Here is a 25,096-nt window from a genome sequence, read left to right on the forward strand (position 1 = left end):
ATAGGAGAACGTCCTTGAGTGTGTGGTGGAGGAAAGGAATAGCGCTGGGTGTAAAAAAGGCAGAGAAGTGTGTGTCATATGGATGTGTGGTGGAGGATGGGACTCTGTTGCTTGCAGTACACAAGCCAGAAGACGTCCCTGGGCCTGTGATCAGCTGTTGCTTGGTGTGCATGCAGAGTGTGCAGTAAGAGGTAATACTGGGTGAGCGATGGGACAATAAGGGATATCCCACTGTAGGTGGTGGTGGTAGCTTGGGGATGTCGGTGGGAGTGCATGCAGGCATGCGCGTTTGTGTATTCGCTAGGGCAGTATAACACTGTGTAGTGTGAAGAGAAGAGTCTTCCCGGTTGTGTGATGAGGTGCCACAATGTCCATCTACCACGAAAATGGGGGTGTAACTATGTATTGGTGGACAGTGGGAGACACTGGGGTCACGGGGTGTATGGCAGCGCCAAAGGCTGGGGGATCACTAGCTATGTTCCCAGTGAGCGGTAGGGAGCGCGCTGGGTGTGCGTCAGGAGGCACAGGGGAGGGGGGTTCGCATGGTGCAGGATGGGGGGATGTTACCTGGGTGCACTGAGGGTTGGGGTGTCATTGGTTGCGCGGTTGGCAGTCACCGGCCGTGAGGGCTGCGGGGAATCACCGGGAGGCTGGGGATTCAACAGGTGCGGTGGGTACGGGCCCGGGGAGTCACTGGGGCTCTACAGGAGCCTGGGGGGCTGCCAGGGGTCACTGGAGAGCCGGTGGCAGCAGAGTGCCTGGGTGGGGCGGCGTTGGGCTGGAGTGAGTGGGGCAGGCTCATGCGGGGGGTGGGCTCGGGGGAGACCTGGAGGCCGGTGGGGGGCCGGAGTCGGAGGGGGGGACTCACAGGGGGCGGGGCGCGCGGGGGTCACGAGGGTCTCTGCCCCCTGGGGGAGCCCCGCGGGCTGCTGCTCCGCTCCCCACCCCCCGCCGAGCCGGTCGGTACCTGCAGCCGGGCCCGGCCCAGGCCCCGCAGCTCCCGGCGGCCGCAGCGCGTCCCCGCTGCCATGGGGACCGGGGGCGGAACACGGAGGTCGCGGGACCGCCCCGCCTCCCTCCCGCTCCGGGCTCGGGCGACACCTCCCCCTGGCGGGGCTGAGCGGGAGCGCAGGGCAGGATCCCCGACAGCCGGGACAAGAGCCCTTGGGGGAGAGGATGGGGGGCAGGGCCTCCTAGGGGAGAGGATGGGGGGCAGGCTCCCCGGGGGGGGCAGGGCCTCCTAGGGGAGAGGATGGGGGGCAGGCTCCCCGGCGGGACAGAATGGGAGGCAGGTCCATTGGGGAAAATGTGGGGTGCAGGGTCCCTTGGGAAGGGCTCAGGGATCTCCAGTCCCCATCATCACCCCTTTCTGTGTAGAAGTGCACACGCGGATAGGTTTTCCTTGGAAGAGAGGAAGGAGGCCAGAGTTACCTCGGGGAGAGGAGAGGGGGCCAGGTTATCCAAACAGAGAAGATGGGGTGTACTGATGTGGGGAGGATGCAGGCGGCACAGGGATAGCAGAGGGTTGGTGGCCAAAATGATAACAGGACAGAAACGTCTCATCACAAATGGTGAGGATCCAAAAACAACACAACTTCCAGTTTAGTTATAAAAATATTTATTTTCCAATTGTAAAATCAGCAGCCCCTGCTTCTGGTACTTTGGGGTCATGCAGCAGAGCCAGACACCAAGGCAAAGGTGTACAAATTCTTCCTCAGCTATTTCTGACTCAAACGCAGCAATTAACATCACATTTAATTCCATCAGATAGTGGGCAAAAATGCTGTTGCTATGCTACAAAGATAGCCTGTTAAATGTGCCCAGAGACACTTTTAAGAATGATTTTGTATAAATCATGTTATTGTACCATGTTTGTTATATGGAGCAGCATTTCTAAATTAAGAGTGATTCAGCCTACAAACAGATTTCACTGGAAATGAATATTGGTTTAACATTTTCTAAAAGTAAACAAGAATAATTTTCCTTCATACGGTATTATTTTAATAACAAAGTATCAAAAATTTCCTTTTCGTAACTGGTGGGCCTTATGACCTTGTATCTACCACGTATGGATGTGAGTAGCTTCATACATGTGTCATACATATGTACAAGAATGAGGCCCATGTCACCATAATCACCTTTTTAAAAGTGCAATTTCATTTGGTAAAAGTACAGTTAAGCCTCAAACATTAAAGGAACATTTGATTTCGCACTCATTAAACTCAAACTGAGTAAGTCCAGAAAACAGAAGATGTTTGTAGAATCTGTTTACATTCAGTGCAAAAACAAGTTTTTCAGAGAAATCATTTCAAAACCTGCAACTTTCACATTTTATCTATACAAAGCCTGTTAAACAGGCAACATTACTATATTATTTCTGTTTCTATAGAGAGCATTTGTTTATCTCTAAGATATACTGTACCTCTAGAAACAACTTGGAGTACCAGCTAAGCATGAAAGCTAGAATTCCCCAGGAAATCTGAGATAAAATACCAGTCCACATGTTGAGGAGCTCATTAAAAAACAGTGTTGACTGCAGTAGAAACTAATACAGAATACATAAGAGCTAGAGGCTCAGTTAATCCACAGATCAATAGAATCAATTGACAAGCCCCAAAAACAAGTTCTTTAGGGCCAGACTCTTCTTATTTACAGCAACTGCAATCTGGACCAACTCCATTGATTTGTGGCTTTTCCCCAGTGTAAATTAAATTATAATCTGGCCCTTATTGTTTGTCCTGTGCTCTATTTGTGTGGCTCAGGGTTCCATTCGGAAACCTGAACTCTCGGAACGAGACACTTAAGATTAGAAACAGCTTCTTTGCAGGGTATTTTGCAGCAAAAAATTTGAAGCATAATTTGTTTTTGCATAAGCCCTATTAATTTTTGGCTGGAGATGGAGGTACGTGCCCAGTTTCACAACTAAAGCACAAACCATCCATCTATCAGCGGTCTGCATGGCTACCCCACTAGGTTTAGGTGGACTTAGCACCAAGGTTGTATGGTATTAAAAAGAGACCACCCCATTTTTGTAATTAGCAGACTGGACGATGGGCAGAGCCCTGTGGCATAAGGTGTTACTCTACCAAAGATTATTGTTTTCAAGGAAGGTTCTCCATGAACTGATAACCTATATTTAATAAGGTTTATATAAAACCTATCTAATAACCTTTTTTTCTTCTGCACTGGCTGCTGGGCAGGGAGGGAGTAGATTAGATAATGGTGAACTAATGGCTCTTTCTAGTTCTAATATGGTGATTCCATGAAAAGATGTAGCTACCTGCAACTCCTATAGTCTAGCATGCACAAGATCTGGCTTTGAGACCCCAATTCCATACCTGAATGCTGGGACTGCAGAGGCATAGTACTCAGCCTCTCTCATAATGAGGGAGTAGCGTGTGCCACACAATCACATACATCCCTCTTCAGTTAGAAGGATGATTTATCATTCAGGCCCTGGAGAATGAGGGGATCTGCAGGAGTAAAGATAAAAGGAAGAATCCTTGGAACTTTAGAAGGGACTCAAAAGAACTAGCCCACACAGTGACATAGGCTTTTATACAGCACATCTGATGACAAGAATAGCACCTCTACTGAGGTTAGTGGGACAAGAACTATTCAAGCAAAAAATTGCAAGACTGGTCCCAAAAATATTGCCATGGTAACATACAGATAATAGTATCTGTTTAATTTTTTTACTGTGTGATAACTCATACTGATTGCACTCAGTTTAATTCCTGCCATGCAGAGATACAGGAGCCCACTGTATCAGAACCACATTATTGTCAAGATTATTAATCCATAAACAAAATCTCAGGTATGTATTGGTGAGCACAGTAAAACAAGAGTCCTGTGCTATGAGAGATTATGACACAGAAAAGAACAAGAAAACCCTATCTGAGGCTGGATGTTGTTTATCCCCACTCCCATAGACATGCAAACTGCCAGCCTGCTGGAGAACTGGATGATCTGCCCTCAATGTTAGCAGAGGATTTTAAATTATTGTCAAAAGTTAATTAGTAAATTTTAGTTGCTTTAATTTCAGACCTTGGCTAAGAGCGTCTCAGTCCATTTTAGGCACAAGGATCACCATCTATAGCCATCCTACTGCTGAAAGGGCTGCTTCGTACCCAGGTCTAGACCCTGCATTCCTGCTCTTAGCATTGCAGACCACTGTGCATGGTGGAAAGACATTGCTTCATGGGAGACATGGTATGGGGCTAGGGTCTGAAGTACACCAAGTATAGTTTATGAGGCATGCATAGTGACGTAGTCTATTCCATTTCCTCATATCATCATCTGCCTGACATTTTGTGTATTGAAACAAAATCCAATGGCAAAGATGTCACTTGTTCTAACTTATCTAATCCTTTGCTGTGGGTGTCCAGATCTGCTTGCACAATGGTGCTTGGCTAGGCCTCCTGCCATGGCATGAACCACTCTTCCCCATGGCATCGGGCTATGATTTCATGCTTCATTAAACAAAATTATGTTCTAGAAGGGCCCACAGGAGACATCCTGACAGCCTCAGAAACACCCCTGATGTTTCCAAAGGTGGGAGTTGGATTTTTCTCAGCAAAACCTAGTGAAAAGTTTTATTCAGTTACAACAAATATTAGAGTCCTTCAAAACCAAATGCAGCTGGAGGATCCAGCTTTTCTGCATGTTCTCAGAGAGACCCATGCATTCACGGTACAGGCTTGTATCTACCGCATTTCAGTCTGTGAAACACTTTCACTGAAGGAAGCTGCTACACCTCTTACACCAGGGTCCCATTCCTGCTGTCGTATTTTGGCCTGGGATGTGGGAAGTTGAGAGTTGCATACTCCGTTGCGTTCTGCATTTGCAAGTTTTTCACCTCTTCGGCCGAGCGCTCCCGGGCCCTGGTGAACACCTGGATATCTGCATAGTGCACGCTGTCATCACGCTTCATGTTCTTGGGCTTGTTCACAGTAGCATAGACCGGAAAATCTGAGACATCGTCGTACATGTGCACAGCCTCCAGGCCCTTCTGGAAAGAGAGTGCAAGAGAATCAACTCCCCATCCCACACAGTGGGTTCAGAGGATGGCTTGACACCACTTTGTCTTAGGCTATGCCAACTCCCTCTAGGCCAGAACATGCTGCCACCACACCACTTTTAGTCCCTACCCGCCTGGCAAGAAGGACAATCCTATGGACTGAGCACGCTGATCCCACAGCACTCCCAACCCCCCTCGGCACAGGAAACAGGGGTGCTAGGAGTGCTGCAGCAATCCCAGGCTCCTGGCATAGTGTCTGGGGTCCCTGCTGCCAGCCACATATGCTGGCGTCCCAGTGAGAGCTCCATGCACCGGCGAAGGAGGAGATGTAGAGAACCCAGCCTCTGGGGTCACGGCTGCTGGGCCCACATGCTGGGGCTTTGCTCTTGGCCTCAGCTGGGGGTCAGGGTGGACAACAACAAGGGGGCTCAGCACTCTCCCTTGCATTTTAAAATGTTCCTGTGCCACTGCCAGCCCCTCTAGCCCAGGAAGCAAGGGTGTGTCTATACAGCAATCAGAAAGCACAACTGCAGCATGTGCAGGCAGACCCAAGCTGGCCGTGACAATGCTAGCTCACTAAAAAGCCATGGAGCCATGGCGGCATGGGCAGCTGCCCAAGTACAGTCCTGCCTGGGATCCTAGGTGCATACTTGAGTGGTTTGCCCATGGGTGGTAGGGGCGACTCCAAGATTTTGGTAAGTGGTCATGGGCCACACTCTTTCTTCCATGATATCAATGGGGGAGGTTGGGGGGTCTGGGATGGAGGATGGGTGCAGAAGGGAGGTTGGGGTAAGGGACTGGGGTGCAGGAGGGGTGTGGGATCTAGGAGGGAATTTGGATGAAGGAGGGGGTTGTGACCTGGGGCAGAGGATTGGGGTGCAGGGTGTGGAAGGGGCATGGGTGCAGGAGGGGGTAGAGGGTTGGGGAGCATGAGGGACTAGTATGCCAGAGGTAGGCTCTGGCTGGGATGCAGTTTCCTGAGTGCTTCCTGGCCAGCAGGTTTCTCAACCAGGATCCCTGCCTTCCACATCCCCAGAGGCCTGCTGCAGGGGCAATGTGCTGCTCTTAATGCTGTGATCCTGTGGTGGGGGGTGGTACTTTGTGCAATGCCTTTTCTTCAAACAGGCAGCTCCCATTGGTAAGAAGCCAGCCAACAGGAGATGCAAGATTATGCTGGGGGTAGGGGCAGCTCACAAAGCCCTTCCCCCCACCTCATAGTGTTCACAGGTGCACATGGCCTTGCAGCCAGCTTTTCTAAGTGGCGTATGGGGGCATGGCAGGCAAGGTGCCTGGCTGAGGCTCCTGCTGGATCACAGGCTGGATGCAGTGGCTTGGTGAGCCAGATGTGGCTTGTGGGCAGTATCTTGCCCTCCCCTGGATTAGCTTGTGCATTACCCCAATGCTGCTATTTTTATTAAGCTAACTCAGTTAAAACTAGCTTGTATGAGTCTACCCTGCTGTTCCACCTCAGATGCACCCTAAGAAGCTGAACACCACGTTTTCAACCTGTCTATTTAGTAAAATGTATTTAGGAGCCATTTACCGTCCTGTCTTTCTGGTGCTGGTGGCTCATCTGTTTTACTCTAGTGCCTGTAAAAGAAACAGCAGAGAATCAGGGAGATTTAACTGCTGGGTGTTGCACCATCCTTTGCATTTCCGAGTGATGGTGTCCAGGCTCTCCTTGGGGCCCTTTTGAGACTTTCAGCCCAGTTGAAGTCTGCACCTGAATCACATTTTTGGAGCATGCCTCACACGAGAAAACACAGGCCTATTCTTTGTGGAAAAGGAGCTTTCTAGAGAGGACCACAACATGTTGAGGACCACATAGTTGTTAGCAGTTCTAGCTGCAAGTTCACATTTGCTAGCTTTCGGGCATGTGAGCAGCTCAGACCTACTCTTTGTCTATATCCATCTTATCCTGTGCTGTTTTGCAAATATGTTTTGCAGAGGTTGGTTCTAGGGCTGTTGGTTTGTTTAGTTCTCTGTGCTCCTTGTCCTAGTAGATGTCAGCAGGAATGTTTGCAGCTCTAGGAAGAGCGTTAAGCTGGAGATGCTGCATGGCCAGCCAAGGATGCTCATGCACCCTTTGGTTTGCACCAAGATGGCAGTTTAAGTCCTTGTTGGCATGAGATTTCATAGAATCATAGAAGATTTAGCTGCTTTAAACATATTCAGACTTTTTAGAAGCTTCCTCTCAAAATCCTGTAACACCGCAGGTGTAAGACTGAGCATGACCCATACATTCCTCGTGACCTGCTTCTCACAACCCTACCATTGTGCTGTCATTGTCCATCTGCAATTGTTTTGTGGGTAATTTAGCACATATGAGACCATTTACCAAAAGGCATAATAATAAATTCCCATCCTGAACACTGTCTATGAACTGAATTTATAATGCAACAGCCCTTTGGTATGGTATCTACACCAGCATGGATGCACCATCTCCTTTAAGAATTTCAGAAACGCATCCTCTGGGATGTGCATTAACTCTGTCTAGGAAGAAGCAATGATAATAGGGAGTAACAGTGCATTGGGGACTGAATAATGCACCCACTGAAGTCAATGGAAAAGCTCCCATTGATTTCATTGGGGCAGGACCATACCCTGCCTGGCTTTTAAAGGCCTCTCAGCTGCATTGGATGTCATGTTTTGTTCTTGGTGTTTGTCAGATTTTCCTGCTGTTTGTCATGTTGCCAGTTTAGGCAGCACAACACGCAGCAACTCCAGAGGTTTGCTGAAGTAAACCAAAACAGAAGAGAATGAATCTCTCAGGGGTTACAGGAACTGCTGCCTCCAGACCAGAGCTCAGTACTTCTGTCTGTCACCATGTCATTCTTCTTCCCCATGGGCCAATCCCCCAGTACAAACATGTCCTTGCTTTTGGAGGATGCACCAGACAAGGGCATTTTCTCTCTGATTTGGTGACAGATTCTATGAAACTTGTATTACACTGATCAGATGGTTCCATCAGGTCTCAGAGTGGCCTTGTGTCCTGTCTTGGCCCAGCTTCAAATGGTGTGAAACTTGACATACAACAGACCATTGCAAGGGGATGGGTCCTCTGGAGTCTGGATGAGAATCCAGGCTCAGAGCTCTTTCAATGGCAGCCAAAAGCTGACAGGACCCTGTCACTATTCACCGCGTATGTTTCACAACCTCCTTACCTTGCTTCTCTTTTTTTCTTTTAAAAAGTGAAGGACAGCTCCTGGAATCAGAGAGAGAGAGAGAGAGTGTGTTAACGCTGTGCATCCTAAGTCTGTCTGACTGCCATTGCCTGCCTATGAACAAACACACCCACGTAGCCCAGATGCTGCGTTTGGGAACACCATGAAAGAAAACTGAAAGCCCCTTGGTAGCACATCAGTCATCAGCAGCATGTTCCACATAACCATTTAGCATGCAGCAGGCTAATGTGCAGTACCTTCATATCCCAGCTCGTTCCACACTGACAAGCTGCGGGGACGAGCCCTAACAGCCATTTACCCCCACGCAAGACCCTCCCAGTGGCAATTCCCGAGGAACTGTCCAGCAGAAAGTGTTACAGAATTATCCTACAAGACTGCTGGGTTGGAGGCAGCCTGCTCTTTATGAGACTCCTCTTCAGAACTGCTCACCCGAGGCAACCACGGGAGCAGCCCAGATTGAAGTTTTGGAGTTTTACAGTCTTGACCCACCCTGAGCTGTTTAAAAGAAGTTTTGTTTTGTTTTTTTACAGAAACTGAGCATATCTCAGTGGAACTGACCTGCCAGACAGGAGTTTGAAAGGGCCACATCTGTATAATAAGCTAAATGAATTTTGCTTCCGAGCATTCCCTGAGGCGGTTGTTTGAGACGCACTGAATTGCTTCTCCCTTGTGATTGAATGAGGATTTGAACTCAGCTCTCCTGAGAGTGGTTCTGACGAGGCACCTCTGCCAGTTCTGACTCAGGGAATTAAACGCTGGCTCCTGTGTCATGCCTGCTGTGTTCAGTGTGAACACAACGGTCCTTTGGAGTCCGTGCACGTCTCCCACCAGCTGATGGGCTTGAAGTCCTCCAGGAAGTGCCAGAACTCACTGCACTGTACCCCCTACCCATGAGACTTTGGAACAGCAGCTTTCCCTGGGCGCACAAAGTGACACCGTGGCCTCCGAGTGTCTTTGTGCCCTGGGCAAAGAGTGGCTACCCCACAGAGCACCTTATGTGGATCTAAGATTCCTGGGTGCATATGCCAAAGGTGAGTGCTATTCACTCTTGCGCATTGTCCCTCTGCCACCTGACTCCCTGGGAAGCAGGGTCTGAGCCTGGCAACCGTCTAATACACGTCAATCCAGGGAACTGAACTAAAGCCCTGACGGCGACTAACATGTGAAGCCAAACACGTCGCTCTGGAATTCGGCTGTGTGACCAGCCATCTCTGCCTGTGCTGCACTCCCAGGGCTAGGAACTGTCTCTAGTTAGGACAGGTCTGACACAAACAGACCTGTGGTGCTGTCATCCCTAACAGGCAAAGATGTGCCATCTCTCAGCGGCCCAAATGGAATGGGAGGTGTCACCGAGTGTGGGGGAGTCACTGGGCCCTGAACCCCCGCTCCACAGTAAGATGTGACTCTCAGACAGCAGGTAGAAGAGAAGGTTTATTAGTTGACAGCATAGAATAGACCTGTCAGCACAGGAACTGGAAGCAGTCAAGTACAGTCCATCTCGAGGAGAGGGCTGTTAGAGGACAGTAGAAAACATATAACAAGCGGAATAAAATCCCCACTTCCCCACAGCAGGAGCATCTGCAGAGATCAATAACATCGCTACTTGTGCGGAGAGCTCCGGTTCCTGACTGGCTGGAGGAGCAGGAGAGCCTGATTAGGTTATGCTATTTAAAAAATACCCCTACATTCGAGAAAGAAGGGCCCAAACTCTTCTATAACACTGTAGCAACACCACAATAACACAGCCCAAGGGCACGACAGCACTGCGGCAACACAGCCCAGAGAGGAGGTGATTCAGCAGCAACTCAGCCCAAAGGTCTAATGACACCACAGAGACACAGCCCAGAGAGTGCGAGGCACCCCAGTGATACGGCCCCGAGCTGGCGTGATGCTACGGCAACATGGCCCCGAGTCAGGGCGGTCCTGTGGGGATGTCTCCATGAGCTGGAGGCACACGGCTCTGTGGTAATGTCTTTATGAGCTGTAACGATACCATGGTAACACTGCTGAGAGCTGCAGCCAAGAAACAGAGAGAGAAGAAGACAAGGAGTCCATGTTGCTAAGCTACCTGACTCTAACAGCTCCATTTTTGTGGAAGGACTGGAAGTGCCAGGGTCTGCTGGGCACCCTTCCACCCTTAGCAGCTCAAGACCTGCTGTATTGACGCCCGGCTTGCCCCAGGAAGCCTTAGCAGCGGAGGAAAGGCAGAACAGACACACGGAGAGAGGCAGGGCTTCCTCACTGCCCCCAAGCAGGATTTGGAGTATAGACACAGTGGGCCAGGCTTGACTCAGGACAGGGCTGGCCCAGGTTTTTGGGCACCCTAGGGGAACTATGACTTTGTCACCCCCACCCAAACACCAACATGTTCAATAGAGTGACAAATGAGAAGTTGGGAATGAAATTTTACCTTTATTTACTTGGCATTCAAAATGGAACAATGTGAAAAATAAAAATCTTAATCTTACAAGTACTCATGATTCTCCTTTTGCAATCTTGCTAAAGACTCTTACCAAATTTTTCAAGTCCAACAAAATTTGTACAAATTGTATAAAAATTCCGCCTGGGTCTGGCATCCTCAGGCCCAGCTGTTGTAGGTTGCTGAGTGGTTATGAGATCAAAGGCTATGGATGCCGAGGATATTCTAGGATTGTCAGAAAGCATTTTCTTCTGGGGCCAGCTGCTAGCTTGCTGTCCCAACAGCTCCAAGCCCTGCAGCTCCTCCCTGACTCAAGAAATGGGCACATCTGGAACATTCTTTTCTGAAGGATCCCAGGCAATTTCCTCCTTCAGGTCTTCAGCCTAATAGGAACCAGAGAAAATAGAGCTCTGTGCTCCACAGATACTGAGCCAAATCCTGCCAGAAGCTACCCCACTGCAATCAGAGAGACAGCTCAAACACAGACTTCCCATTAGTGCAGTGAACAAGGGCCAAATTCATCCCGACTAGAACATGGCTGACTTTAGCAGAGTTACACTGGTTCTTAATCTGGCAGCAGGAGCACACTGTCTCTGTGCAGAGACGTGCCCCATTCTGAGCCCGCTACATGAAGCAAATGTTATCATTCCGTAAAGCTAGAAGGACCAGAGGAAAGCAGGTGCCAATCCTTATATGGCTAGTAATATGCCACCATGTACAAAGAGCCCTGGATTCTGTCCAGCACGCTAGGCCTTGGCAGCTGCCAGAACTGGACTGTGTCTGTGCTACAGCATAGGGACTGGGATTGGAAACGTGGGGCTAGCACGTTTAAAGTAATAGGAGAGAGTCGCCGGAGAGTATTCAAGGAGCACGTAGCTTTCTGTGCCCTGAAGAGTTTGCATTACGCACTCCAGCCATGCCCAGGGGAGCGCAGTACCCGGAGGAGCTTTATGCTGTCTAGCTTTAAAGACACAGGGATGGCAGGGTGTTAATGGTGAGTAAAATCAATATGAAAGAAGGAAGGGGGTTGCATATGGAGAGGTTTTAACAATAGGCCGTGGTCACGCGGAGGAAGGCAAAATCTGCCTCCGTGGACAAAGAGCCGCTCCCACTGAAATCAGTGGGGCTGCAGCCACTGACAGAGGGCTGAGTTTGGCCCAGTGCCTGCACAAAGCGCAGGCACCATGTGGACTGAAACACTCTAAGGAAATGAGATGAGTTACTAAAACCCAACCCTGCTACTATCACTGCTGCAGTTCAGTTCATCCCCTTCCCCCTACGTATGCGACCGGCACAGCAGCAGCTGTAGTGTCCTGCCAACGTTCCCTGTCATTTTTTCCATCCATGTGCAGAATAAATTTGATTTGCAGATGTGCGCCACCATTAGAAACACATGCTGCTGGCTGTGGGTGGCATCTGAATCTCTCCTGACCGGCTGCCCAAGCGCTCAGCTTACAGGGAACATTCCGCTTACTCATCCGTCCCTTGTTGGAAAGAGCTGTGCTGAAGGTGATGTTAGCACACAAAGAAGAGGGTGAGCTCCTTCCAAGACAAGGTTGGAGTTTATCATGTGGAAAAGGGCCTCCATGCTGAGCAATACTGATTTATTTTCAAGTGTGTCCTGAACTTCCCAATCAGCTCCCTGCGCCCTGCCATGACAGGCAGTCTCAAAGCCTCCCAGCCCCAAAAGGGGAGCAGACCCAGCTCACTCATTCTCATGAGTTGCCTTGCCCAGCTCCTGGCTTCTGGAGCCGGTTGATCTTTGCAGCATGCAGGAAAGGTCATGCAGCGTAATTAAAATAGCTCAACTTTAAATATAATCAGCAGAGTCCCTGGCCAATTCCCTGAGATGCAGACTTCGGTATCAGCTTTCCAAGCTGCTTTCACTTGGTTTGCTTGTCTTCCTTTGTGGACAGTGCTTAGCAGCCAGTCTGCAGGCTGGAGTTATTCTGAGGCTGTCTGCAGGATAATCCCAGTGACACCAGTTCCCCACCTCGGACCTGCTGTAATCAGAATGGACAAGGCAAGGAAAGCAAGAACAGGACACAGCTCTCCCCATTTCCATTCAAAATGATACCATAAATGTTCGGTCCATACCACACTCGGGCACTCCCATCTGGGTCTGCACACCTGGCACGCACACACACTGCATCTTTTCAAGACACACCTCTTCCTTTACCCCCACCACAGGAACATCCACGACCCTGCACCCCATCACACATGCAAAGCCCTGCTTCAGTACATTGCTCACACAGACTTTTGTACTACATCTCTCTCACATTCAGCTTTCTTTCTACAGTCCCCCACCTAATCCCAAAACCCCATCACACATCCTACAGCCCATCACACTTCGCACTCTCTTTTGTGTGATGCCCTGCAACCCCACTGCATGCTCAATCATCTTATAATGACAACATCCCCTGTCCTACTCTTTGCATTGAATAGATCTTGAGAAAGCAGCAAAAGTGAGAATCCCTGTTTGCAGACACTAATCTGATGCTGAAAAATGAGAAATTCAATAAGAAATTAGGATCCCTGTGGCCTAGGGCAGTGTTTCTTAAACTTTTTGAGACCACGGAACACCAAACAATAATACTTTTTAATGTGGAACACCTCTGAAAATTTTCTTAAAAAAATATTGTTGGACTGAAAAAAACCTAACCAGGCAACATATACAGCAAAAACAAAATCAAGTAATTTAATCAGGTATCATAGCAATGAAGAAGTAACATTGTTTCTGATTTTAATAACAGCAAATATAGTCTTCCTGTAAAACTTTGAATAATTTTTCCAAATGCTCACGACACACCTGCGAGTTGTTCACAGAACACCAGTGCTCTGTGCAACATAGTTTAAGAAACACTGGCCTAGTGGATGCAGTCCCCATGAAAACACTCCCCATATGCATCCAGATGCCAGGTAAAACTTTTTTGCTATTAGAATTTTGCCGTAAGGATTCTTTTAAAAGATTGCCTTAGACTCCAGAAACCACTGGAATTTCTTGCCACCTCCTCTCCATTCCCTAGGTCAGTAGTGGGCAACTTATACCTTCAGGTCCACATGTGGTGGGTTCTGTGTGTGGCCCGTGAGACCATTGCCCATGTGCAGGTTGGCAAATTCTGCTGGTTTCCATCCGCATCATTTTTTTTCCAACCGGAATTACTGAAGTGACACACACGTACAGCAAGGGCATGGGAAGTGAGGCGCATGCTGATGGTACGCAACATTGATCGTGAGAGCCAATTGAAGTGCTGCTGTGGTTCTATCAGCACACTGCAAATTCTAGGAACGCAAGTGAAGTTCGCCAAACTGCATTGTTCTCGGGGACTGTCTTAGTTAGGAAAATCTTGCGGCCCACTAAGGGTATGTCTACGCAGCAGCCTTATTTCAAAATTAGCTATTCTGGAAGAGCTTATTTTGAATTAATGCTGCTACACACAACAATACACTTCAAAATAGCACATAGCTATTTCGAAATACAGTGTCTACACAATCAGAGCCTTTGGCTGCTCGATGGATTATTTTGAAATAGGCTCTATTCCCTGTCTTAACAGCACCTGTGTTTAAATAGCTATTTTGAACTAGGAGCTCTTCCTCATAAAATGAGGTTTACTAATTTCAGAGGAAGCCAACCACTATTTCGAGATTATTTTGAAATAGTGGTTGTGTTGTGTGATGCTCAGATAGTTGTTTTGAACTAACTGCTGTTATTTTGTAATAACTTTGCTCTGTAGCCCTCATGTGGCCCATTCATTAGCCTAGACTGCCCAGTGCTGCCTTAGGTCATCTGCAAGCACAACCTTAGAGCAAGATAAACAATAAGGTTGCCTTTGGCCCTGCACCTTCAGGGTCCCACGCTCCACTGGCCGGGCCCCGCTGTCAGCACGCTGTCTTGTGCCTCGCCTATCGTCCAGGCACTGCTAGGCCAGCTCTGATCACCTGTGTTAATAACAACAACTTAGGGTGGGATTTTCAATGGTGTGGGTGCCAAACTCCCATAAGTCCCTTTGAAAACCAAGGCCTTCATTTAAAAAGCCCTGCTCTCTGCTGAGGCACCCAGAGCGCTGCACAAGCAGGTAAAATGTTGGAATAACTGCAATTTACATGTTCTTGGAACGGCGAAACTAAAATAAGATGCTCAAATGTCAAAGAAAGTGACACTGATGGCTAGCAGGGCCAAAAAAGGTGTGCTGGGGGTTTTGGAGTTTGTTTGTCTTTTAAAAGTGAGATAACCCGCATTAAAAACATGCCTCTTCCTGGCTGACAGGCAGGATTGTGCACAGTGATTAGAGCACTAACCTGGGACTCGGTAAGGTCTGTGTTCATATCTATGCTCTGCCACAGATTTCCTGGGTGACCTTGCTAACATCACTTACTGTGTCTGTCAGCTGCCAATCTGTGAAGATAACTACAAAAATATTCCCTACTTTTTCCAACAGTGCTGTGAGAGTCTTAGAGATTGTGACAGGCTTTGAGCCCCACTCATGAACAGTGCTACAGAAGAGCAAGGTATTATAATTTAGCAGTTACATCAAAGCCACAGGATCATCTGACCCAGAGCCCATCCTTCTGGCCCCCTCTGCAGACCCAACCTCCCTCTCTGCACTTTGCAGCTACGTCAGCCTAGCCACGTAAGGTGTGGCCAGATGGAATGTGAAACCAGAAGTCTCCCTTTTGCTGTGCTTTTCCCCCATACTTCTTGGCAGACGTTCAGGAGGAAACTTCTCACTTCTTCCTCCGCAGACACAGCCTTTAAGGTAGATGTCTTAAGCCAAAGCCCTACCCATCACATAGGGACCTCACCAGAGGGCAGCAATGAGATGATGGTATCGGTTAAGGACATTGCAAAAGGAACCAACCGAAGCAGGAAGAAAGCTTTGGTCTCTGGATCATTCCAATCTCACTGTCATTCTCAGGAAATTTAAACGCCTGTTCACAAAGCTTTGGCTAGTGATCTCTTACCACATGTGTACAATGGTTATAACAATGGGGCCTTGATCTCGGCTGGGGCCTGAAGGTACTACCAGAATACACATGTTATAATCCTGCAGAGCCCATTGGCGATGCAGGATTGGGCCCTGGTATCTTTGGCATTTGGAGGATCAGGGTCCAAGTGCTACCCATCTGGTGACCACTTTAGATTGGCCCCCAGCTTTCCGTGAAGTCTTTGTACAAAGCCAAAGGGTAACGGGCAATATCTTTCACAGCACCATCAGCGGGCAGAGGGGTCCTCAGGATGCAAGCTGCCACAAGCACTCCTGCAAGGAGGAAGGCTAGAAAGATGAGCTCCCAGTTAGCCAGAGATTCACTCCTATTTCAGAGGTGCCTGGACTCCAAATTCTAGTCTCTGCTTTTTCCTGAGGACAGAGAATGTGTCTCCTTCTTTGTTTACACAACTGGCTCAACAGGGCCCTGACCACGACAGGGGTCCGTGGGTGCTTGGGTAACAGCAAAGACAATGATAAGAATCCCCTTTATCCTCAGAACTCCCTGGCCACCCTGCAGACTGTAGCAGGGACTATGGCAGGGCAATCGTCTACTGAATGACCATCCATGCTTCAGACAACTCATGAGGCCCTTGACTGATGTGAAAAGGCTTAACATTAACTGATAGTGAAGGGGTGAGGAAGCTGTCCTGTAGCCCTTTAAAGCTCTTTGACAAAATAATTTATGAGCTTTTGGGGGACAGGCCCACTTCTTCAGATCTGGAAAATTCTGACAAATTAAAACTGAGACTAAGAGAATTTAACGGAAAGATAGGGAAAAAAAATAAAATCAAAACTGGTGAATCAGCTACCTAGGACAGAAGTGGGGGAGAGGGGGAAGGATAGCAAATGGGTCACTCTCAGGGCAAGTGATAGATTGTAATGGAGATGAGAGGTTGTAATGAGCCCTTAGCAAAGACAGAAACCAACACCCACCTTGGGAATCTGGGCAAGATTAAGTAAATGAATCACATACCGCCAACTCCTAGACTGCCCCAAATTCCCAACCCTGAGGCAGGTACAGATTCTTGGATTCCACCAACTCCTGTGCCTAACCAATAACCTACAACCTTTCCCCAAGCCAAGAAATGAACCCAGGAATCCTACTTCCCAGGCCCCTGTTCCAGGCACTAAGCAATCGTCTGCTTCTGAAATAGTCATATATTTTAGTGAAGGTAATATTGCAAAATAACACCAAAATTATATATTTATACATTATGAGTCACTGATCTCTACTGCCCTTTGACGTTTGCTAGATTTCCCTGCCATGAACTTTGATCCAGGCCAGTATACATTGGCACCTGGCATCAAACAATGAATTGTCGTACACCTTTTCAGTAAGCAGGAGGTGCTGGGCCTGGGCCTTACTTGAGTCTGGAGGGATCAAATAGGCATCTTTGCTCCCAGGAAAAACAACATCTGCAGATGTGCCCAGGACCACCCTCTGGATTCCCTGATTGGACGTAAAACCCACACAATCTGGGGGATGGAGACAAAGCAGCAGGCTGCAAATAGGGGGAGGAAAAGCTGAGAGATGGACCCAAGGGAGGATGCATAGTCCTGCCAGTGTAAAGGCACCACCAACTCACCCAGATGCCCCCGACGCCCTATGGAATGGCCCTTGAGCACAGGGAGACAGGTGGGAGCAGCACTGGCTTTGCCAGGCGCAGGGAGTCTAGTCAGAGCCTTGCTACACCTTGTCCCCAGCCTGTAGGGGTAGCAGCAGCCCCACTTTAAGACCTGCCCTTGAGGCTGCTGTAACCTGTCTCTGGAGAGGAACCAATTCAGGACAGAGACATGAAAGTGACCCAAGCACCTTCCCAACCCCAGCTCCCTGTGCCCCCTCAGCACAGACACTCCCTAAGGGGCGCGTGTCTTCCCTCCTCTGTGCAAACTCAAACACTCTTCCTTCTCACCCGCAGAAGTTGGAGCAATCAGCGACACGACCTCGAGGTGCCCTCACCCACCTGGTTGCTCTCTTGGCACCCTGCCGCATTGGTCCCCCGACCCAGGTGGGTGCCAGGTGCTGCTCAGCCAGAGGCCACCGCTGGCTCCACCTGCTAGCGCTCTGTCTGTGATAGGGGCCTATCTGCTAGGCAGGTGAGAGGGAGCCTGGGAACTCAGAGCAGGAAAGCACACCTGCTGTCTCACGCAGTTGGCAAAGTCAGCCACAAGTGTAGCCCTGAGCTGCCTCAGCCTTGCCTCATTTCCCCTGCATGACTCCTTCAAAGCCTGGACTCACCCGTGTCCCCCACAGCTGCAGGAGTTGCCCATGTCGCTCCTGCCTCCATGAAGCAGAAAATGTTTTTTTCTCCAGTCACAGGGAGAGCTTGTATTTCCTGGTTCCCAGTTCAGCCCCTGGCAGTTCCAAGGGAGTGTCTGGCAGTGTCAGGTTTCTCTCCACCAGTGAAGTGAAACCTTGCTAGGGCTTGTGCGTGCCATCTGCTGGAGGGATTTCCAGAGGCGGCTGCTCCTGCCAGCCCCCCACTCTGCTCTCCTTGGCAAATGGGGCTAGGATCAGGGTTCCAGCCTGAAGCTGGGGGGTGGAATTCTGCTGTTTGAGCAGACAGACAAATCTCTTCTCTGGAATTGTGTTCTTCCAGTGTAAGCCAAATATCAGGGAACCAGCAAACCGCCTGAACAGAGAGATAGCGGTGCTAGTCTATTTACTATCAAAACAAAAAAGCAGTCCAGTAGCACTTCAGCTTTTTGGTTCCAATTAGAGGAGTGGGGGACAGGGACTAAAGATCAGAGACAGAGGATTTTAAATCTCCCAGAATGCGATGAACATTTCCAGGCTAATGCTTGCCCTTGGGGGGAAGGGAGCAGTCAGGGTTTCTCATGCTCTGATCCGGCTTGTCTCAGACAGAATGTCAGAAAAACTGTATAGCTTCAAAACAGAGACCGATGTTCCTAGGGAGTGGTTTACAGGGTCTTTGTCCAGAGGAATGCCAAGAGTTAGGAAAGGATCATGCTGTGGCTAAGACAGCACACTGGGACTCAGAGAACATGGGTTAAATTTTTTGCCTCCACCACAGCTCTGTGTATGACCTTTGACCAGTGTTCTCTCTAAGTTTTTCCATCCATGGGCAGAATAAATTTTGTTATGGGCACTGAGCCATGTGCAAATGTGCACCACCAGTAGAAAGATATGCTACTGGCTGTGTGCAGTTGTGGGTGCTTTGCTAATCAGCTGGGCACCACCTGAATTTCTCAAGTTGCTGTCCAACCGCTCAGCTTACAGGGCTGCATTTGACCAGAGCTGTCCTTAGAATTACTGGGGCCCTACACAGTCCTATTAAACTGGTGCACCCCTATGCCTGATGGCAGCCAGGGCGTGTGGGGAGGAGAGAGGATGATTTTTTAGACAGGTGATTTTATAATTTTCAGCCACCTGGATAGTTTTAGAACAAATTTTAAACTAAGGCCCTGTAGGAAATTCAGAAGCTGACAGGGCTTTGGCAAATGCCTATTAAATGGCTTCATTACCACTTGAATGGCTCTTTCCCAGGCTCAGGCAGGCTTTTTTGACTTTTAAGTTAACTAGATCCTCTCCAGAGGAAGCAGAGCCACAGGAAAGGGATAGAAAGAAGCAGGTGGGTAGACTTTAAGACCTAGTGGTGCCCCAAATTTCCCAGAGCCCTAAGCAGCTGTATATTCTGTGAAAGGATAAGTAGTGTTCAGCCTTAGACAAATCAGTTTGTGAAGTTATATCAATCAGGGGTGAGCAACCTTTTTATGTCATGTCCCACTTTTCATCCCTGCAATCAGCAGGGCCCCCCCAATTTGTCGAATGCAATCCAAACTGACAGACATTTCGATTATGTTCGTAGAAAAAAAAAAAGACTTTTGGCACTTGTAAGAAAATAATGGTAGAATGCAAAACTTTATTAATTGATATAGAAATGTGAATACACAGACCTAAAAACAGTAACAGATTTCCACCTTTTTAATGAGATGGATGAGCCTGAGACAGAGCAGCTGATCGTGCTGCAAACTACTTAGGAAATTTCACACACACCCCAGGAAGGCCCGCCTCCCCTGCACACACTTTGTACATCCCTGATCAAGCTGAAGCAAAGAAAGCAGTCCTGTAGCACCTTAAAGACGAACAATATTATTTATTAGGTGATGAGCTTTCATGTGAAAGAGCCACTTCTTTTTCCGATCTGGAGAATTACTGAGAGCAGTGGTGGAGGACATCCCACGTAACTTAATAGACACTTCACAGAGGTTTTTTCTCCCCCCACCCCTTCCTTCTCCCCTATTTAGCTGATTCCTCAGGGTTTTTCTTTTTCTCTGTTTTCTCTCAGTTCTATTTCTCTCAGTAATTCTCCAGATTTGAAGTGGGTCTTTCCCACGAAAGCTCATCACCTAATAAATAATATTGCTAGTCTTTAAGGTGCTAAAGGACTGCTTTCTTTGTTTTGTGAGGATACAGACTAACACGGCTACCTCTCTGAGGCTGATCTGAGACACAGAATGGCCCTAGTCAGATCTTCAAAAGTCTCTCTCATGGAAGTTAGGAATCCAGGCATTTTAGAGAACACCGCGAGGCGCCTCTCTGCATTGTTAACCACCTAAATACCTTTTTAAAATGGGGACTTGTGTCAATCTGGATCAGATCCACAAAGGAATTTAGGCTCCTAATTCCCATTGGTTACAGTGGAAGTTAGGAGCCTAAATACTTTTAAAGGTCTGGCCCACCACAGTTACCCATGTATCAAATGCATATAAAACAGCATCCCTCACCTGTCGACTTTGATCATGGAAATCTTCAGGATAGAAGCTGTCTTCAGCTAGCACTCAGCACAGCAAAACCCTGCTCTCTGTGTTCCTCTGTAATAGAAATGACAACTAATATCATCTTCTTATCTTAACATTGCCCTGTTGTGGGAATTCTCTGCACTCATGGGTCTGGCTCTGAGTCTGAGCTATTCAAGCTGCTTCGGAACTGGGTTGAAGCTGACAAGTGAATACGTTTTAATTAATAATTGCATTTCGGTATTGTAACATATGCAGACTTTGCAGAGTCACTTCTAGAGCACTCCACAAAGGTACTAGAGTGATGAGCTTAGCAGAAATCCTATCCAGAACAGAGTTTTCTTCTTCCATTAAGCCACTGCCCAGATCACTGCGGCCCTGGGTTTTATCAGAAACAGCTCTGTCCCTCTTCCCAAAGTGTACACAACCATTTCCAAGCTTTATTAACTGATGACATGCAGAAGGGTTCTTCGTGCACTTCAGCAGAGATCTTTAGAGATGTACCTGCCCTGCAGAGCTTGTGTAATGGTGACCACCGTAGCTACCTCCCCAAGCACTTACCAGGGTCCACCAGAGCTCAGAGCAGGAGTCTCCACATGTGAGCTATAGAACAAGTTCGCAAGCTGAAAGCTGCATAAACCCACATCCTTTGTACATAGTTTAGATTGATCAGTGAATTCCACCCCGGGGGGAAAGTAACTTAAAATTTCTCACATCCTGTGCTATTACAACCCAGGTCCCTGCCAGCTCTTTCAATAACTCCCTGCTGGCTTTTGCTGTGGCTCAGCCAGCTTCTGTGGGAATTGTGCACCAGGATGCACCTGCTTATTTTCACCTCGAGTTACACCTGCAGTCTAATTCAATCTGGTATCTGGCTGGTGAAAGCAGGAAAACCAGAATGAATCCTGGACCCCAGCATGGATGTATTCTGCAGAGACCAATATCCCAGGGGCTGGGTAGCACTCAACAGTTTGCTCATCTCTTGTCAGCCGTACAGACTTTGTGGATCTCTGGGCATACCACAGACACTGACACTATTGTTTACTTAGTCAGCGAGCCTGTTTTTATTTCAGAGTTAACTCAGGCTTTGATGCCTGACAGAAAAACAAAATCCTGGTTGAGAATCTGCTTCCATCAGCCTCTCTGAGGAAACACTGGTTTGTTGGTTTGAGGTTCACCAGAGAAACAGAGAGCCATTGAAAACACTGACAGCTCTGGGAAGCACTTGGCTGCCACTCCGTGTTCCCTTTTATCTTCTGTCTGCAGAGATAAAAGGGAGCCTTGGTTCCAGCACTCAAGCTTAGCAATGCAATTGTGCTATTTTGTGCTTAGGTAGCAAGAACCCGCAGACATGATCAGCTGCTTCACGCCAGTCAGCGTCAGCCTCGCTTCCCAGTATCCTTGCTCAGGGCGGTTGTTTTAGTGTGGTCTGAGACACTTGGAAAGGAATCCGGCTCGGTAACAAAGAGAGCAACTGGCATTGGAGAGGCCTGCTGGTGCCCAGCAACAGAGAAATATATGCTGCCTATTAGGGCTACAAGAGAGAAGAGGAACAGAATTATCCATTATTATTATTATTATTATTATTATTATACTATTTGTACTGTGTTAGTCATTGTGCAAACACAGAACAATCTGCCACTGCCTACAAAAAAAAATTAGCTCACGACTGGTTCAGTAACTTCTCCTTTCGAAGGAGAACTGGTTCAACCTGCAATGAAAATGCAGCTCAATCCCGTAAGAGCAAAGCCCCATTTATCACAAAATTTCTTCACTCTGTGCCACCTGCACTTTCTGGTGCAGCAGAGACAATTCAGGGCTTTCATTCATTGTCGTGTCATTGCACAGTGTTCTTCCACCAAATCTGATGGGATGGCACTGTTAGGTCTTGTTGCCTACCCACCTCGCTCACCTCAAACACACATGCTGAGTGAGTTGTGTGAGGTTTCTTTCTCTAGAGCTGTGGAAAGTGAGTTTGAACTACAACTGCAGAAGATAAAATTATTTTTAATGGAGGTGCTGTCATGGTTTTTAACAACCCTTGTACAACTGGCTGTAAATCTTGGCTTTTATTGCATGCTCATCACCGTTGTATGTGAGCAGCTCGTGCTGTACTAATATCTTTACTCTTCGCAACCCAGTGTATATCTCTGCCATATGCAAATGCCCTGATGTGGGTATCTCCATGAGATACAGGGGCCCTTTACTTTTTGCCATTAGTACGAGGGATGATGGAGCTAAGCCAAGGAAAAGCCCCCTGTTTAGGCTGGAGCGCTCAGGTTAGACTCCAGCATCTCAGCAGGGAAGAAATGAAAGAAACAACACAGATTGTCCGGAGTAAATCAGAGTCCCCTGAAATTCCCAGTCAACACGGGAGACCATCAAATCGCTGTGCTCCTATGAGCTGTTCCAGCAGGCCATTCACCCATGCAGCATCCTGTCTAGCCAAGCTTGAATCCTGTGACACATCGCTTGTGGGAGAGGCATGAAAGACAAAGACAAAGGATCAAAGTCCTCTATACAAAGAGCAAAGTCTTCTTTGCATTCCACTACCCTGAAAGCAGCAGGGTGAGCTTCTTACACATTTCCCTGTCAACGCACAACCTCCGTGCTCAGGGAGAGCACCTGTAAAGGCATGGTCCATGGTTCATTATTGCTTCCATGGCCTGTCTGCTGGGAGTGATGGCCAGGATTACAACTGGTGCCAGGGGCGGTGGTTGGTTTTGGGGATCAGAGGATCAGACCACCAGGAACTGGACTGAGACCTTCCCAATCAATGTCCCCTCTCATCTTTTTCCTCCACGTGTGGATATTTTCCATCCCTCTGAGGAATAAATTTTAAGTGCACGGGGTATGAATCTCTCCTGAGTGGCTGCATAAGCACACTGCTTACAGGGAACACAGCTCACAACCCTTACCACGTGGTCCAATCAGCAGACAGTGGCCACACTGACAACCAGCTGGCGAGTGACCATCTGACCTCACTGCGTTGAGACTGGCCATCCATAAAGACTAAGACTGATTCTCAGTGACCCTGTTCTTGAACTTGGGGCAGGTATAGCCAGCGTTCCCTGGGTTCTGAGGCAGGAGAGGGCCCATTGTCAGTTATAGCAGCCATGGGGCTGCTCAGGATTTCCTTCTAACCCCCATAGGTCCCTACAACCCTGGGGAAGCAGAGAATAGCTGTACAGCCCTGCACTCCAGCTGGGATCTGGACCTGCCTGGCAGTAGGGAGCAGCAAGAAGCAGTCCTTATGCCCTGCTTGCAGTCCCTCCGCACTGGGGAATTCATAAGATGCCATTTCTAGCTTCTTTTATTTTCCAGATCAGTGCACTGGGGCTTTTGTGAAAGTGAGAGTCAGGCCCTACGGTGGAATGCAAAGGAGGGACGTTAGGAATCCTGCAGCTCCCTCCATGAGTGTCTTGGTCCTTTCACTTTCTCCCACTTTCCCACACTCCCACTTCGGGAAGTGCCAGAGACCCCATGTGTGGTCAGTAACATAGCACCTCGCCGCCTTCTTTGGCCCAGAAGAGGAATGAGTTTGCAATCTGCTGACTCCCCACAGCCAGGTCAGGAAGCAGCTGCAGCAGACCAAATAACACACAATCCCCCTTCTGACATCATCAGAGCAAGGAGACTTCCTCCCGGTGTCCTGTGGCATCAGGTTGGTCAGGCACTGGACTACGGAAGGGAGATGTAGAACCAGATTCATCCCGCCCGTAATTTCACTGAAACCAGTTGAATCATTGAACATGAGAACTGGAAGGGACCTCGACAGGTCACCAACGCCAGTCCCCTGCCCTCACAGCAGGACCAAGCACCATCTAGACCATCCCCGGCGGGTGTTTATCTCAATTGCCCTAAAATATCTCCAATGATGGAGATTCCACAACCTCCCTAGGCAATTCATTCCAGCATTTAACCACCCTGACAGGAAGTTTTTCCTAATGTCCAACCTAAACTTCCCTTGCTGCAATTTAAGCCCATTGCTTCTTGTCCCATTCTCAAGGCTTAAGGAGAACAATTTTTGCCCTCCTCCTTGTCAACAGCCTTTTAAATACTTGAAAGTTGTTATGGCCCCTCTCAGTCTTCTCTTTGCCAAACTCAACAAACCCAGTCCCGTCAGTCATCCCTTTAATCGTTGTTGCTCTTCACTGGACCTTCTGCAATTGAGTTCTGTGTCTTCAACACTGCGCAGGACCTTGAAGCAGGCCACATTCACTTCCTACAATGGATGTGGGATGGGTCTGTACCAGGATGGACACAGCTTCCAAGGGACTGAAGCAAGTGGGGCAGGTGACGGTGTTGGCTACTTTGCCTAGCTCATCAGAACTCCTAAAGCCAGCCCTGGAGATGAGTGCTTATTTTTGACCATAGTCCCCTGGCATCTTTTGGTCTGTGCCTACTAACTGGAAGCCATCGCATCCCTGACACTTCCTGCAAGGACTACAGCATCAGATCTGTTCTGGGAATCTGAAGGGGACTGGCACAATGGTTGCAAAGCGTGCCCATCGGCCATAAGTATGGCCCCTTCTGGCTAGTTGTTCTCAGGGAATACACTGATGCTGATTTCACAGTGGAATTCTGAATCGACTAATCTGGAGCCAGAAAATATGCAGTCCAGAACAATCTCCTGGGTCATTGCATCAGGAGAGGCTGAGGTGGTATGCAGCTTCTTCCTCGCAGAATAACTAAAAAACGAGCAATTGAAATTCAAAACAAA

At 48.4% G+C, this 25,096-nt stretch overlaps 1 protein-coding gene across 2 annotated transcripts; it reads right to left on the bottom strand.

The window, feature by feature from the left end:
- Window positions 1-1,629: 1,629 nt before the first annotated feature.
- Window positions 1,630-17,983, bottom strand: C25H11orf52 (chromosome 25 C11orf52 homolog). Of its 2 annotated transcripts, none has more exons than XM_074976928.1 (4): window positions 17,852-17,983; window positions 8,185-8,225; window positions 6,564-6,610; window positions 1,630-5,008 (listed from the first exon to the last, which is right to left on the bottom strand). In XM_074976928.1, the coding sequence occupies exons 1-4, from the start codon at window positions 17,881-17,883 to the stop codon at window positions 4,760-4,762; spliced, it is 369 nt and encodes a 122-aa protein (XP_074833029.1). In that variant the 5' UTR covers window positions 17,884-17,983; the 3' UTR covers window positions 1,630-4,759. The 2 variants fall into 2 exon arrangements, with proteins under 2 accessions (XP_074833029.1, XP_074833028.1); XM_074976927.1 differs by having other exon boundaries at window positions 1,630-5,011; window positions 17,852-17,980.
- Between the last annotated feature and the right edge of the window lie 7,113 nt (window positions 17,984-25,096).

Source organism: Carettochelys insculpta, chromosome 25 (assembly GCF_033958435.1).
Source record: "Carettochelys insculpta isolate YL-2023 chromosome 25, ASM3395843v1, whole genome shotgun sequence".
Lineage (NCBI taxonomy): Eukaryota > Metazoa > Chordata > Testudines > Carettochelyidae > Carettochelys > Carettochelys insculpta.

Coding starts and splice junctions, on each gene's coding strand:
- C25H11orf52 (XM_074976927.1), bottom strand. CDS start 17,883: ATGGGCAACTCCTGCAGCTGTGGGGGACACGG. Junction 8,226..17,851: donor TGCAGCTGTGGGGGACACGG/GTGAGTCCAGGC, acceptor CTCTGATTCCAG/GAGCTGTCCTTCACTTTTTA. Junction 5,012..6,563: donor AGCACCAGAAAGACAGGACG/GTAAATGGCTCC, acceptor CTCTCTTTCCAG/AAGGGCCTGGAGGCTGTGCA.